Here is a 14,933-nt window from a genome sequence, read left to right as displayed (position 1 = left end):
AGAAGGTGACAACAGGCAGTAAGTGATAATCGCATGTGGTTCTGGGGGTAATGTCAAGGATTTCCTCCGGAAAGGTAAGGGGGAAGTGACAGTGAAACATTTGCCTTCAGTGTTATTTAAAGCAATCGGTCTTGTGGGAAAACATAGTCAGATCTCAGCCTTAGACCAGAAGCAGAGAACGTGGGAGGATTTGCTCACAAAAGAACAGAATGCACACAGCAGAGCGCAAGCAAAAGACACCTCCGAACTCAAGATTAAATAAAAAGGAGGGAGTGGACCTGTGGTCTCGAACTCAAGATTTAATAAAAAAAGGAGGGGGTGGACCTGTGGTCTCGAACTCAAGATTAAATAAAAAGGAGGGGGCGGATCTGTGGTCTCTCGTGCGCATGCCCATCTATAATCCTAGCGCTGAGAAACAGAGGCAGGGCCTCTGGCTTCAAGGCCAGGCTTCCATTCATTATGTCTCAGAAAACAACGAAGAAAAGTAAAAATGTGAGATGTGAGGCTTGTCAGGCTCACAGAAAGGAAAGGATTTCAGAAGAGTCAGGCAAAAGTTGCTAGCAAAGTAATTTTTCCCCCTCTTGAAATTTTTTGTGGGTTCGTCTTCCTCCTCTTTTTGGACGTTTCAATTCTCTGAGAAAAATTATAAAATTAGAATGACATGGCAGAAGTCTTGAGATCCTGTAGCTCTCTGACCCCTATTTTCTTCCCAACGCTGGCACCTCTTCCCTCCCTAGCAAGTCCACTTCCGGGAAGGCGAGCCCTCCCCCTCCCCCGTCAGGGGGCGAGGTCGGGGCGGAGTAAGGAGAGCTGGGCGGGGCATGCTGGACTCTTCCGGTTGACGTGTGCAACTTGGACGCTTTGACGTAGCAGGATATCCGCTCTCGCTCCCGCTGTTGGAAACGGACTGTCTGCCGTTCTGGCCCGCGGCTTGGCCTCACCTCTGCGTCCTCGGCCACTGCGGTGAGCGGCGCGTCCCCGCGAGGCCGCGCGACGTGGGTGGGCCGGGAGGGCGTGAGAGACCCGGGGGAGGCTGGCAGGTCGCGAGCCGCCTGAGTCTCCCCGCGCCCCCGCGTCCGGGCCTCTCAGAGCTCGGAACCCAGTGTCGCTCCGCTGTCACTGTGGTCCAGGCATGAGCTGAAAGAAATCTCTCGTCGTTGGTACAAATAGATTCGAGGAAAAAAAAATTACATCTGAGATGTCTCAGTGGGTCAGCCACAAGCTCCAGACTTCAATTTTAAATACTGACTGAAGGCCCCGTGACATGGCCACGACGATTAACTACCGATTAGCTCTGAAGGCTGTCCTACCCGAAAGGATTGGGCATTAAGAAGCCTGGTTGTCTATCGTGCAGCTTTTCTGAATGCTGAAAACCGGTTTTGTAAGATTTGATGTCTGTATGGGAAACAAACTCCAAAACATCTGACTTGTTAAAACTGTTGCTTCTAGGCACGAGGGACAGGCATCGAGAGCGACTGTAGGTCCTTAGTCTCCTCGGGGAAAATGAGTTTTTTGCAGTCAGGCCTTGGCTTGCTGGATATTTGTTTAGATACCATGTAGGCGAGAGTGTACTGTGTAATACTGTATGTTGACAGCATTAGGGATGAGGCTGTATAGCTCAAAATGGTTATTTCAACTTGGTACAAGACGAATATTTTACATTTCTTACTAATGGTACGTACATAGGTTTTTTGAATGAAGAGGAGAATAGTTAGGGTGAAAAAAACAATTACTCTGGCTCTTATGGTGAGGTTCTTGATGCTTACACTGATTGAGTTGTTTGGAGGCGCAGAGAAGGGCTTTATTTTTGGAGCCTACAGCTGCAGTAATGTGTGTGTCATGTTGCTAAAGGCTTCAGACTCGTGATGAGGTGAGGCGTTTAAAATTGAAAAATTGACTTAATATTTAAGGACAGTATAAACGCTGTGTAACTGCACCCAGCAATTATAGCTTTTCTGTTTTCTCGTTTAGAAAGAAGGGAACATGCCGAAAAAAAAGACTGGTGCGAGGAAAAAGGCAGAGAACCGTCGAGAACGCGAGAAACAACTCCGGGCATCAAGAAGTACTGTCGACCTAGCCAAGCACCCGTGCAATGCTTCAATGGTGAGACCGTTTGAAAATAATGGCTGGTGGTTGAATGGAAGGACTATATAGTACCATGTGTAAGATCTATCTGAAAAAAGTGATCAGCTACAGTGTGCCCATGTGCTTACTGTACATAGAGGCATGGTCGGTATTTTTACTGAGTAACAATGTTTGTTTTTTTTGTTAGAGTATGTATTACTTATCAAGCCTGGTGTATCACCTCATATACTGCTGGTGACAATAGGTGCTGAAGGCGAGTGGGTAGCAGGAACTGAGTGAGAGGGCCCACCTTTTGATGTACTCTTTGGCTCAGGTGTCATCGGTTTCTCTTAGCCAGTCTTCTTTCCCTGATTTTCTCGCCGAGCACCCTGACTTCTAGACAGTCTCCTGTTCTTGACTGATTTGCCTATGCTAAGCAGGTTGGTCTTGGCAATCTGTGATTGTTTTTTAATACTTCATTTACATGACTTAATTTAACATGTTTATCATTCAGGGGGATGTGTATTCTGCATCAGCTCTGGGTGCAACCCTGATGGCAGATAGCATGCCTCCCTTTTATGTTTATTGGATTCTCTAGGGTCCTGTACTCCATAGGACTCATTTGTGTATGAATGACAGAATTTAACTTTGGGAAAAGTACTTCACTGGAGTAGTACCTCCAAGGACTGGGAAGAAGAAAGGATATAATAAGACTTGGGGACAGCTAGACCTTGGGACAGTCTTTGCTCTTGTTTCTTTGCTTCTTCTCCTCTGAGGATTGACATGCTTTATTTGTTTAGCTTCTTGGTTTCTGGTCGCATGCTTATATCACATCTCATATTGTGGAGGTCACAGAGAAGGAGTTCTCATAGGTTGGGCTTGTGTCCTTTTTTGTCTCAGGACTGATGGATGGTGTACTCGTTCAGATTTCATGGTACAGATGTGTCGGGGAACTAACTGTGTTGTGAATGTCAGGTTCTTTTGAGAAAAAAGGAGTGCTAATAAACAAGACAGTGGCTGGCGCGCATAGTGTGTGTCATGCTGTAGATGTTGGGATTTCGTTCAGTAAGGGAGAGGGCTAGAGTAAATGCGGCATGGGGGAAGAGGCTGGAACGTGGTGATGGAAGCCGGACTCTAGAGAGCGACAGACGAGAGCTTCGAAAGCTCTACTTGAGCGGAGTTTATGATCTTTATCATTTCCTCTTTTATTTCTTGCATCCACTCAGTATTAGCAAATAGGATGCTTTTAATTAAACTAGAAAACTGAGCAGGAACTTGTCTAGTCTCTATAGTAGTTGGTTCCTTCAAAACAATCCAAAGGGAATCTACTATATTTAACTTCTTTTGTAGGACGGCCTTTTCCCATCATTGATCACAGTGTAACTGTTTTTGTTTACTTTTGCTAGTGGAGTATGTACAAGAGCTTGTACCCATGGGTTGAGCTGGAATTGGGATGGAGAACCAGTTGTATTTTAGGTTGGGAAAGAAAATAGTTTTTCTGATATAAATAATTGTTCCATTTTCAGCCAGCAGAAAATTAATGTTATGCTTTAAATTTTACAGGAATGCGATAAATGTCAGAGGTAAATTTTCTTTATTTTTTCTTTCCGTATGAAATTGTCCTTGTGTACTTTTCGTTGCTGTGCTATAACACGTGGGGAGGAAAGGGTTCATTCCATCTTACATCGATGAGGGGAGCCAATGCAGGAGGTGAAGGCAAGAGCCTTGGGGCGGGAACCGATGCCCAGGCGATGGAGGAATGCTATTGCAATGCTGGCTCCAGACTCACTTGACTGCCCGTCCTTCTAATACAGCCCAGGACTGCCTGCCAGGGTGGCACTGCCCTCCGTGCAGTGGGTCCTCCTCCATCAAGTAGCAGTTGAGAAAATGCTCTGCAGACACCAGCCACCGCACAGTCTGATGGAGGCGGCTCCTCCGTTGTTGCCCCTCCTCTCATCACTCTAGTTATGTCAAGCTGACTAAAAACTAACCAGCACAGGGGTAAATTAGCCTCGTCCTTTATCTGAAATTGACCCTATTTAAAATTTTTGTTTTACATGACAAGGCGGCAGAAGAATAGAGCATTTTGCTATTTTTGTAATTCTGTTCAGAAGTTACCAATTTGTGCACAGTGTGGTAAGTATACAACCATGAAGGCATGTCTTTATCAATCAAATGTTTGTGTGGCAGTTACCAAGTCTAGACGGAGCTATTTCCCTAAATTCAAAATAAAACTGAATGATATTTCCTAGAGAAGAAACATCAGTGTTTCCTAAGTAGCCGCCACAGGCTCTTACTTTGCAAACACATCTGCTCAGAAAGCACACTCACACCAAGGCTGGCAGTCTTTGCCGTGTCTCTCTGTGTCTTCATGGAGACTCGACTTAGGGAACCTAGTCAGCTTTACTCCAGGTTCACCCCAAGCTGTTGTGCTGGAACAAATCATATCCTTTCTACTTAGGAGGGGAAGGTTTCAGTGGAACCATTTGGGGTGCCATTGCTATATGCTGGTACAGAGCTGCAGGTTAGTGATGAGGGCTACATGTGGAATATTTCTAGTGTGGATCTAGTTTTCCAAGAGGTCATTTATTCAGTTCCACAGCCAGTAGAGAAGAGAGACTCAGCTGCCTTTGCTGTATTGATGCATGTGGATGTAGGCTGAGAGAACAAGTTTGTGGACAGGTGGAAGGCAGTCCCTGCATGTTCAGTGTCTCTAGGTTTGGACTTTAGAGACCTGTGTACAGATGCATTTTCTATTGCAGTCGTACACTTTGTGTTTGACATAGAACAGCTGGGTAGCTACTGCCCTGCATCCAGTTTTTCTTTCTTCCTTTCCTGTTACCTAATTCTGCTTCTCAGGAAGCAAGGTGCTGGTACATCAAGCATCTTCTTTTTGTCCTGTGTTCCACTCTGTAGTCTGATGGGCAGTTCCTATGTCATCACTAATCTTGACATACTGTCATACAAGCAGATTCCTGGCCGTATGGGGCTTGGTAATTTGTAGATGAGCACATTTCAGGCTCCATGGTGATTTTTATATATGAATAAACTTAAGTGCAACAATTAGGCTCTGTAGTTATTCACTGTGCTTTGATAGTACGTAGCAAGAAATAACTGGTATGTCCAAGTCAGGCAGTTTGTATTGTTATTTATGAATATAAAATTCATTTTAAAGCATGCTTGAATTTCATAAGATTTGAAATTGCCAAAATGATCATTGGATTACAATGCATAACTAGGAACTTTTGCTTTTATTATAAGCATGAATTAGCATGTTCTATATAAATTATTATACAACAGCTTTTATGGGTTAATACGTTTCTAATCTCTCAAGATCTGACTAAAGTAATGAGATATATATCTATGTATTTTTTCTGTTCGTATAAGTGGATAAATAACCGCTTTCATTTTTAAATTTTTGAAAACATTATTTCCATAGGCACTTGAGTTAGATCACAGAGGAACTAGTGAACAGTTTCTGTATGTACAAATTTATAGGGCTAATAGTCTATATGTACATTCTTTTTAACCAGGGAAAACAAAGTGTATGATGAAGTCTTCAGACTGTGTAATCAAGCATGCTGGTGTGTACAGTACTGGCCTTGCTATGGTGGTAAGCTGCTTTTCATTTCTTTGTGTAGTAGGTTTCCAAGGATAAGATTAAGTCATTTTAACCCATATTTTAATCTGTTTTAAAAATAATTTTTACTAATTCCTATAGAATTTTATACAATATATTTCTACCAGATTGACTTCAACCTCTCCCCAGATCTATCCTCATCTCTATCCACCCAACTTTGTGTTCTTGTTTTAATTTTATTTTATACTATTTTAACCTATTGAGTCCAATTTATTTTGTCAATACTATTAGAGGTAATGCCTACCTTAGAGCATGGCCAGCCAACCAGGGATCACACCCTCAAGGAAAACTGGTCCTGTCCCAGCAGCTTATCAGATACCAACAGGGAGGGACCTTTTGCTCAGACCTCATCGCTGTGCTGGGGTAATGCTGGCTTTGAGCTTCTTGCACAGGTTTTCTGTGCATTCTGTCAAAAGTGGCTGTGCTTTCTATGTGCAGCTGCCCCACTGTGTCTTGGCACTCTCTGATTTCCTCATAGTCCTCTACGGTCTCTGGATCTTACACCCTGTCTTTGTTAGAGACCCCTGATCCTTGAAGAGAGGGATATGTTGTAGACATCTTTCTGCTCTCTGCAGTCTCTTACCTCCACAGACTGACCAGCTTTAGTCTTTATGTTAATTACCATGTATTGTAAGAAGAGGAGCTTCTGATGAGGTTTAAGAGATGTGCTGATCTATGTGTACAGCAGTAAGTCATTACGAGTCATTTTAATTCTGTGTCGAATTAGCAGAATAATAGTAATGTGACCCGTGACCCATGGAGCCACAGGTTCTTTGGTCCTGATGATAGTGCCAGGCATGAGTTCCATCTTCTGGAGTAGGCCTTAAACCCGGCAGGAGTAGTCGGTGGTTCCCAAGCGTCCATGCCACTGTTGATCAGTCAGGTTGTAGCTTACAGGATTGCATCTGGGTAAGACTGCTGACTACTCTCCCCTCCAGCAGCGTGCATAGCACCGTCTAGCACTGTGAGTGCCAGCCAGGGGGAGCGAAGCCTGTAGGATCTCCCCAGCCAGACGCAGTGCTTTCTGTGTAATCTTAGTTGGGCATCCAAAGAAAGGAACCTTTCTAAAATGTTAAACAGATATCACAAAATAAATTTCTTGACTTTGTAAGACCTTTTGGTTAAATAAGGTTCAAAAGAATTTAAGGTTTAAATATTAAATCTGACAAAAAGTATATATTAGTTATCTATTACCTTTACTTGATAGGGTTTTGTGAGGAATTTTAGTGCCATAAATAAAAATAGGTGGATTATTTGATATATTTTGTTCTTTTTCACTAGAAGATAGTATTTTAAGTATGAGCTATGGTTTTGTTATATTCTGCAGCATTATTTATTATACTTTATGTCCAAATTACATTCTTTGAGGAAAATACTACTGTTCTGCTTTATGTTTATGAGCACTCTGTCGTCGTATACACCCACATGTCAGAAGGAGAGGGCATCAGATCCTAGTATAGATGGTTGTGAGCTAACATGTGGTTGCTGAGATTTGAACTCATGACCTATGGAAAAGCAGACAGTGCTCTTAACCCTGAGCCGTCTTTCCAGCCCCAGTAATAGTAGTTTTATGTGTATTGTTTATGGTAATTTCCCTAAACTGGGATTTTCCCTGGGATAGAACTCAGTTCTCCAGACATGAGTCCTTTGCCCACTCTTCCTTTCTGTGCTGATAACCACTTGCTACCGTCCATGTCCTTGTGTGGGATGAGCAGGAAGGCAACTGAACCATCTGTTTTCCCCGAGCCCTTTGCTGTGTATTTCTGAGTTCTGTGCCTTAACATCTTCTGGATTGTGTAGTTGAGAGCCCGTCTTTATTGCTAGATTCCTAGCAGATGAAGGATAGATAGATGGAAGGTGTCCTACACCGGGTCTCACAAGCCAAAGCGAGTGCCCCACTTGCTGTCTTTTGTAACCCCCTTAGTGGTTGCAGCTCCTGTGGGAGCTGATCTCGAGCTCTTGTTTCTTGTTGCAGGGTGCAATATGTGACTTCTGCGAAGCTTGGGTTTGCCATGGGAGGAAGTGTCTTAGCACCCATGCCTGTGCCTGCCCACTCACGGATGCTGAGTGTGTGGAATGTGAGCGAGGAGTGTGGGACCATGGTGAGTGATGAGGTGCCGCCAATCAGTCTTAGTTACGAGTGGATGCTTGCTCGCTTACTCGCTTGCCCCACATAGAGACTTTCAGAGTTTTAACTACTGGTACAATTTCAGCGAGCAGTTTGGTTGGAGGGGGATTGTCCCAGCAGTATTAGGAAGTACTGATGCTGTTCACCCAAACAGGTGGAGAAGGCAGTTTGGGGGAGGACAGGCACCTCTCTTAAGCCTGTACCTGTTCTGTAAGTGGGCAGGAGAGAGTAGAGACCCACACTTTAATGGTTTAATTTGAAGTACATCAGTGGTTCTCTTTCAGCTGCTGCCACACACAGTTTTGATGCACTTCTGAATTTAGTTGCCATCTTTGACAAGCAGTTTGCCATATTACATTTGTGGGTTTTATTTAATCTCACAGGAGGCAGAATATTCAGCTGTTCGTTTTGCCATAATTTTCTCTGTGAAGATGACCAGTTTGAGCATCAAGCCAGCTGCCAAGTTTTAGAAGCAGAAACATTTAAATGTAAGTTGTTTTGTTAGCTGTTTTTGTACCTAGGATTCTGAATAGTGTAAATGTGACATTTAATTAAAAGGAATACATTTTTTAATGTCACCTCTTAGTATGTTGTGTGGTGTGTATATTATGGGAAAAAGCCTCCAAACATTAGCGCTGAGTTTTTCTGTGGGGATAATAGTGGTATACTGACTGAGCCCTTCTTCGTTTTGTGGCCTTGATCAGACCTTGCTGGTTTTGTGATGTTCCTGGTCCTGTGTACCAGCTGGCATTTTCACTTTGAGGTTTCCTCTACCAACCAAGCCAGCCTCTCCTTCCCCTTCTCAATGCCTGTAGCTCTATGATCCCACTCCTAGTTCATCTCTAGCCGGGCAGGGACTCTGACTTCGTCCCCGAAGAGCTCATCTTTAGGGTTGGGTGTCTGAGCTCAGTATTTAACCTCCACTCAAAATCCTGCATTTTCTAGTTGAGAACCAATGGGACTAATTGGGTTAATAGTAACAGTACTAGAGTTATCTATAGATAATTTCAAAAGGCTATTGAAATGAGAATATGCATAAAGTATTTATGCTGTGATGCCTGATACTGACCCTCATTAAATAGTAGTTACCATCCTAGAGAGAAGACTGACGTTCTGGTTCTTAGTTCCTCACTTGTATTGTACAGTTCTTATTCCGGGAGAGTTGCTGATCCAACACTCTACAGATTTTAGTTGCTCAGTCATTGATCTGAGCTATGTACCGCACACTGTATATAAAATTCAGTATTTACACAGAAAATTTCATGAGTATTTTAAAGTACATTGCATTAAATACTGCTCTACCCTCATTTTAGGCTTTGGCAGAATATATAGGACAAAAATAAAGTTATCTGTGGAGGAAGCACGGGTGCTTTGTGTGTTTATGGTACTTGAACCATGCATGTCAGCAGTTGACTGATTAGGCTGTGAGGCCATTGAGGAAGCATCCACTGTTACAAGAAGTGGCAGAAATATATATGCAAGGCCGAGGAACTGACAGGATGTTAAGATGAGTCTTGTCTCCACAGGTGTTTCTTGCAATCGACTTGGCCAGCATTCATGTCTCCGATGCAAGGTGTGTCTGCTTACTGTCTAATTTAGAGTTTGATTTGAATCTCTGTACTCTTGCTTCAGTCCGTGGATACTTAAATGCTAATATATGTGGAACTTAAACTTGTGTGGTTTTTTCTTTTATTTTTTCTTAAATTAATTAATGAGCTAGTTAATTAATTGGCACTAAGTCTTGCTGTGAGGTCTGGGCTGGCCTTGAATTCACAGTAATTCTTCTGCCTCTGATTCCTGAGTATTGGGGTTTCTGGCCTGAACTGCCATGTCTGGCTTACTCTTAGCTTTAAGATTTGTGGCATGGCAGTTGGTAACTTAGTGGCTTTCGACTTGCTTGTAGTGGTTTCCTCTACTACATGTCCCCAGGATCCCAGCTCAGTGTTTCCTGTGCCTCATGTCTGTGGAGAACATTGTGAACCGAGTCCTGGGGCTGTGAATTCAGTTGTACCTGCTTAGAAGCGTATGCATGGTGAAGATTTCTATGTTTCCTTTGGCTGTCACCAGAGTTTTTGTTGTTCGAAGATCACTAGAGAGATAATATCTCATTTATCTCAGAAACACTTCTCTCTTTGTAACCGTTCTTGTCTATGTCCTGTCCTATTTCTCTCCCGGTACTGCGTGAGTGCTGTGGAATGCCTTTTAGCTTGTCAGCAGAGCTTCTGCTGAAGAGGTTTTACGTGTTGTCTGTGTTCTTTTCTGCTGCATAGACTATGTCTGTCTTTGCTCACTTTACCCTGTCTACCTTTCGATATCAGCTAAGACTCCATGTTGTTCAGTGGCCCTCTCTTTTTTTCTTAATACCTAGGACTTTGAAATTGCCTCTCCACCCTTAGTTGGATGGTGGTGTACTCTGAAGATGAATTACCCACGTTTTGTTATCAAAAACCTCAAATGTAAACAAGATGATAAGCCACTTTCTGTGTCATCCTTTGTATAAGTGTCTGCTTTGTTTAGGACCTGTTTCAGAAGAGTCCTGACAAGATCCGTTTCCCATTAAGAAATTGAAATCAAGAGCACGTGACCAATCACAGTACAATGAACTCTTCCTTGAGCAAAACTTATCTTCAAATTTTCTTGCAATACTGGATGGTATCTTTTTATATCTTAAACTAAATATTTCCTCGTTCCTACTTTTCTTGTATAGGCTTGTTTCTGTGATGAACACACAAGGAGCAAAGTGTTTAAGCAAGAAAAAGGGAAACAACCTCCTTGCCCTAAATGTGGGCATGAAACGCAGGAGACAAAGGATCTTAGCATGTCAAGTAAGGCTTCTCAATGGACTGGTTGCCTTTCATGCTTAGACTACATTTATCTTTTTCTCTATTTTTTTCTCTCTCTGTATGTATATATACATACATATATATTTATGAACTCTGTTTTTGTTTGAAAAGATATGTATTCTCATAAGCAAGTGGGGTTTTATAGCTTTGAAAAATGCATAGTACAGTTTTTCAATTTGATATAAGAAACATACTAATATTCACTGAGGTCTGGTATTTGCCTTAGTTATTTGTGATTATGTTGTATAGATTTTTGTGAGAAAATGAGGAGAATGCTTCCCTTTCCATTTAGGCGTAGCACCACTGTAATGATGTCCCATGGCAGTGGGCTGTGTGAGCATTGGCACTGGTTGATGACATGGATGTGACTGTCTTTTGTAGCACGCTCCTTGAAATTTGGCAGGCAGACTGGAGGAGAAGAAGGAGATGGAGCTTCTGGGTATGATGCTTATTGGAAGAACCTGTCGTCAGACAAGTATGGCGATACTGGCTACCATGATGATGAGGAGGAGGATGAAGCAGAGGATGATGAAGAGGAAGAAGATGGGAAGGACTCAGATGCCGAGTCATCAGATCTGTTCAATAATTTGAACTTAGGAAGGACCTACGCCAGTGGCTATGCTCACTATGAGGAACAGGAGAACTAGGAGCCGCTCCTTGTTGGCAGTTGTGGGAAGAGCAGGCTGAATCACGAGGATGCTCAAATGTACCCTCCCTTGGCCTTGTCCAAAAGGCTAGTTACACTAGGCTTAGGGGTAGGGTCTAGCAGTTTTATAGGAACTGCTATGTGAACTTGTAGTGTACGGAAAATGAGTTAAAGGTAAGACAGATGGAGTATCATGGATTGGATTATTACTGAGTTCAATAACCTGGTGGGTTTTGCCAGTTAGAAACATAATAAAATACATGATAAAGGAATAGAAAAGAAATATATTTATTTGAAATTAAATTACTGTCTTTATTAAAGGCACTGCTTATAAATTCATATCTCTGATTTTACAAAGTATTACAGATAAAATTACTGTATTCTTCCTCATATTTCAATCTATAAAATGATAGTCATGTTATATTCTGTTTTTCACTGACTTCATGCTGTGTAATCCTCACATCTGCATTAGTGGTTGACATGTTCACCGTTTTCTTATAATGTATGTCCTCTCCAGTGCTTGTTACTGTCTCACTGAACCGAGAAGTCTGTTCTCATCCACATAGTGGCAGGACTAGTGTTGCTGATGCTTCACCCAGAGACTCTCATTTTAAAATAAATTTAGCATTATACTTGAATACTTTTGATATTGAGTTCTTGTTTTATCAACTTATTTTGGAAAATATGTAGGTATTTTTCTATAAACTGATGAGTTTTGACCTAATGTTGGTAGAATAATCTGAGATGAATCCATACCACAAAGATAAGTCTGTAGACCTGTCTTAAGTAATAAATGAAGAGCTGACAGTCGGGGCACAGGTGTCTGCTTCCTTCTTATATCAACAGTGACCTAGGAGACTGAACTTAGTGGTCAGCTCAGCTTCTCTTCTGCTGCTGTGATGGTATCCTTTTACCAAAGCAACTCCCGAAGGGAGGGTATATTTTGGCCTCCGGTTCCAGAAGGGTTTAGTCTGTCAAGGCAGGGAAAGCATGGTGGTAGGAGCATAGAGCAGTTTGTCATTTTGTCAGTAGGAAGCAGGACAGGAAGTGGGATGGGGCTGTAAGGCCTTGAGGTCCACAGTGATGTCGGGACTCTGCCTCCTATCATAGCCTTTCAAACAGTACCCCCAGCTGCAAACAAATGTGAACATGGGTGTCTAGGGGGATTTTATGTGGAAACCACAACCTTAGTCAAAGGGAGAAGAACATTAGACTGCTGAATTATAGGTATTTGGAGAAGTTTGGGTGACAATTCCTACGTCACTGTTTTTGTAAAATGGTACAGAAGGACATGAGCTATGCACAGAAGCCAGAGGACCTCTGGTTTTGTAGGAAAAGGCTTTTCATGTCTTCCAGTCCAGAGGAGTGTATCATGCAAAGGTCCTGGCACTCTGGGAAACCTGAGCACCCCTGACAGGTGAGACAAGTATGTGGGTGCTGTGGAAGATCTTTAAGGATGAGGAGCCCCTGATGCAGAGGCTTTCCCAGTGAGCATGGAGCCTATGCAGCTCAGATAAAACACAGGGAGGCTCAAGACCTGAGAAAACAGGAGCTGTAAGAATTAGCCTGCTTGGAAGGTACCACTGCTGAAGAGGATCAGAAGAGAAAATAGTGTGATAGCATCCCCCTGCCACTTGGGGTCTTAGATCACACAGTAGTCCTCTTCTACAGGATTTAATGCCATGCTTAGGGTCCTGGGAGATTGTCTGAATTCATTCCCAGGATGGCTTCTAGAAGCATAGTTAAATTAATAACCCACTTGTGACCAGGCCTTCTGAGGTAGGTGGGAAAGGGAATGGGGAATACCAAGACTGATGTCCTGACTTCAATCCTTTGGATCCCACATGGTGCAAGTTATCTTCTGATGTTTGTGTGTGTGTGTATGTGTGTGCACGCACGCGTGCACGCGTGCGCGTGCAAGTGTTCTCTCTCTCGTTCCCTTTCCCTCATGTTCTACGAGAAGGTTCATTGGTCGTCATTCAACAAAGCCATAGAGACATGCACAGCTGACAAAATTTAGAAAGTTCCCTGTAGGCCAATTTGGCTACCAGGGAATCGTGTAGAGCTCAGTGTGCTGATGGCACATCAGACAGAAACTAGTGGCTAAATCGTGTGCCCAGTTGCCACAAGTCAAGGATACAGTATAACAACTGTCAAACTGAGGACAGCCAAGGAGACATAACTTGCAGGGCTATTAGAGTTAGTAGAACAGAAGCTGAGTGGCCGAACAAAAGGGAAAATTGAGAGGAAGACCACTTGTATCAACAGACAAAACTGAGGGTAAGAAAGCCGAAGGTGGTTCCCTGGTAACACTCTAGTGGGAGATGGTTTAGCTCATGAACCAAAATAAGTGCTCAGTTGTTTTTTTTTTTTTTTTCAAGTATTTGATCATAGTAAATAATCTGCCACCCCAATAAAGTCTTCAAGGTTCTACATTTGTATCGATTTTCTAGTAATTTTACCAGTGGAGAAAAGACCAAAGTTTATATAAAACAACAACAACAACAACAACAACAACAAAAAACCTTTCGCCGGGCGGTGGTGGCTAACACCTTTAATCCCAGCACTTGGGAGGCAGAGGCAGGCGGATTTCTGAGTTCGAGGCCAGCCTGGTCTACAGAGTGAGTTCCAGGACAGCCAGGACTACACAGAGAAACCCTGTCTCGGAAAACAAAACCAACAAACAAACAAACTTTCAAGGCTTAGTATCTTTTATACATAATAGACTCTGTACAAACATTGATATTTAAAACTGCTTCAGTGAGTGTGACATCACAAATGGAGGACTTTTGGCTAAATTTAAACTCATTTTTTTTCTTTTTTACTGTATTTGTAGAAGAGTGAGTAGAGGCCCTTAAAACTGACTCTGTTAGTTTTGTATCATTCTACTAAGACCCGAGATACTCTACTGATGAGAGGAAAGGCTTCTGGCTCGTGGTTTTGGAGGCTTTGGTGCATGGATGGGTTGTCTTGTGGCTTTTGGGTCTTCGGAGAGGCAGAACATTATGATGAGCATGTGTGGTTGAGTAAAACCTCAATTCAGGACCTGGAAGCAAAGGAGAAAAAGGAGCTGAGGTCACACTTTACTCTTCAAGGCTTCTTTCCCAGTGACATAAAGACTTGTCTAGACTTCTTAAAAGATGCTATTATCCCAAAAAGTACCATCCTGAGAGACAAACACATGGGCCTTTGGGAGATATATGGTATTCAAATTATAGAACTATTCTCATATGCCCTCTTCACTGTAGACAAGGGTGATTAACAATGTGTCACCAAGAGATGGCAGAGCTTAGTGTTTCTTTTCAGGAAAAGGATGCAGAGAGATGGTGGTCTTCATATCTACATATTCATGCTTCTGGGTACTGGTTACCTAGAATTTTGTGTCCTCAGGAGGAGACTTTGGGCAGAGGACACAGTAAATGCCCTTTTCATTACAAACTATGCCTGCCACTTCAGTATTTGTAAGTCTTTATGTCCAGGGTGTGAAAGACAGCTGAGAACTCAGTATCTTGGTAGGGATGAATGACTATCCACCAGAAGGAAGCACAGACCTGATGGAGGAATTTTAGAGTGTCCTAGGGTACTCTTGGGCTTTCAAAGGATGCCTATGAA

General features: G+C 42.7%; 1 protein-coding gene across 1 annotated transcript; it reads left to right on the top strand.

Annotated features, from left to right (window-relative positions):
- The first annotated feature begins 851 nt into the window (after positions 1-851).
- Znf330 (zinc finger protein 330) lies at positions 852-12,128 on the top strand. The gene is made up of 10 exons (XM_028784342.1): positions 852-963; positions 1,972-2,103; positions 3,628-3,647; positions 4,130-4,200; positions 5,598-5,677; positions 7,680-7,806; positions 8,216-8,320; positions 9,359-9,405; positions 10,540-10,657; positions 11,057-12,128. The coding sequence occupies exons 2-10, from the start codon at positions 1,984-1,986 to the stop codon at positions 11,320-11,322; spliced, it is 954 nt and encodes a 317-aa protein (XP_028640175.1). The 5' UTR covers positions 852-963; positions 1,972-1,983; the 3' UTR covers positions 11,323-12,128.
- The last annotated feature ends 2,805 nt before the right edge of the window (positions 12,129-14,933 follow it).

The sequence above is a fragment of the Grammomys surdaster genome, unplaced genomic scaffold, assembly GCF_004785775.1.
Source record: "Grammomys surdaster isolate TR1022 unplaced genomic scaffold, NIH_TR_1.0 121313, whole genome shotgun sequence".
Lineage (NCBI taxonomy): Eukaryota > Metazoa > Chordata > Mammalia > Rodentia > Muridae > Grammomys > Grammomys surdaster.
Note: the sequence above shows the minus strand (reverse complement) of the source record. Positions and strands in the feature narration are given on the sequence as shown.

Bases quoted from the DNA above. Each gene is read 5' to 3' on its own strand.
- Znf330 (XM_028784342.1), top strand. From the start codon at position 1,984: ATGCCGAAAAAAAAGACTGGTGCGAGGAAAAAGGCAGAGAACCGTCGA. The intron at 8,321-9,358 runs GTAAGTTGTTTT...TTGTCTCCACAG, and splicing joins AGAAGCAGAAACATTTAAAT to GTGTTTCTTGCAATCGACTT. The intron at 9,406-10,539 runs GTGTGTCTGCTT...TTTCTTGTATAG, and splicing joins ATTCATGTCTCCGATGCAAG to GCTTGTTTCTGTGATGAACA.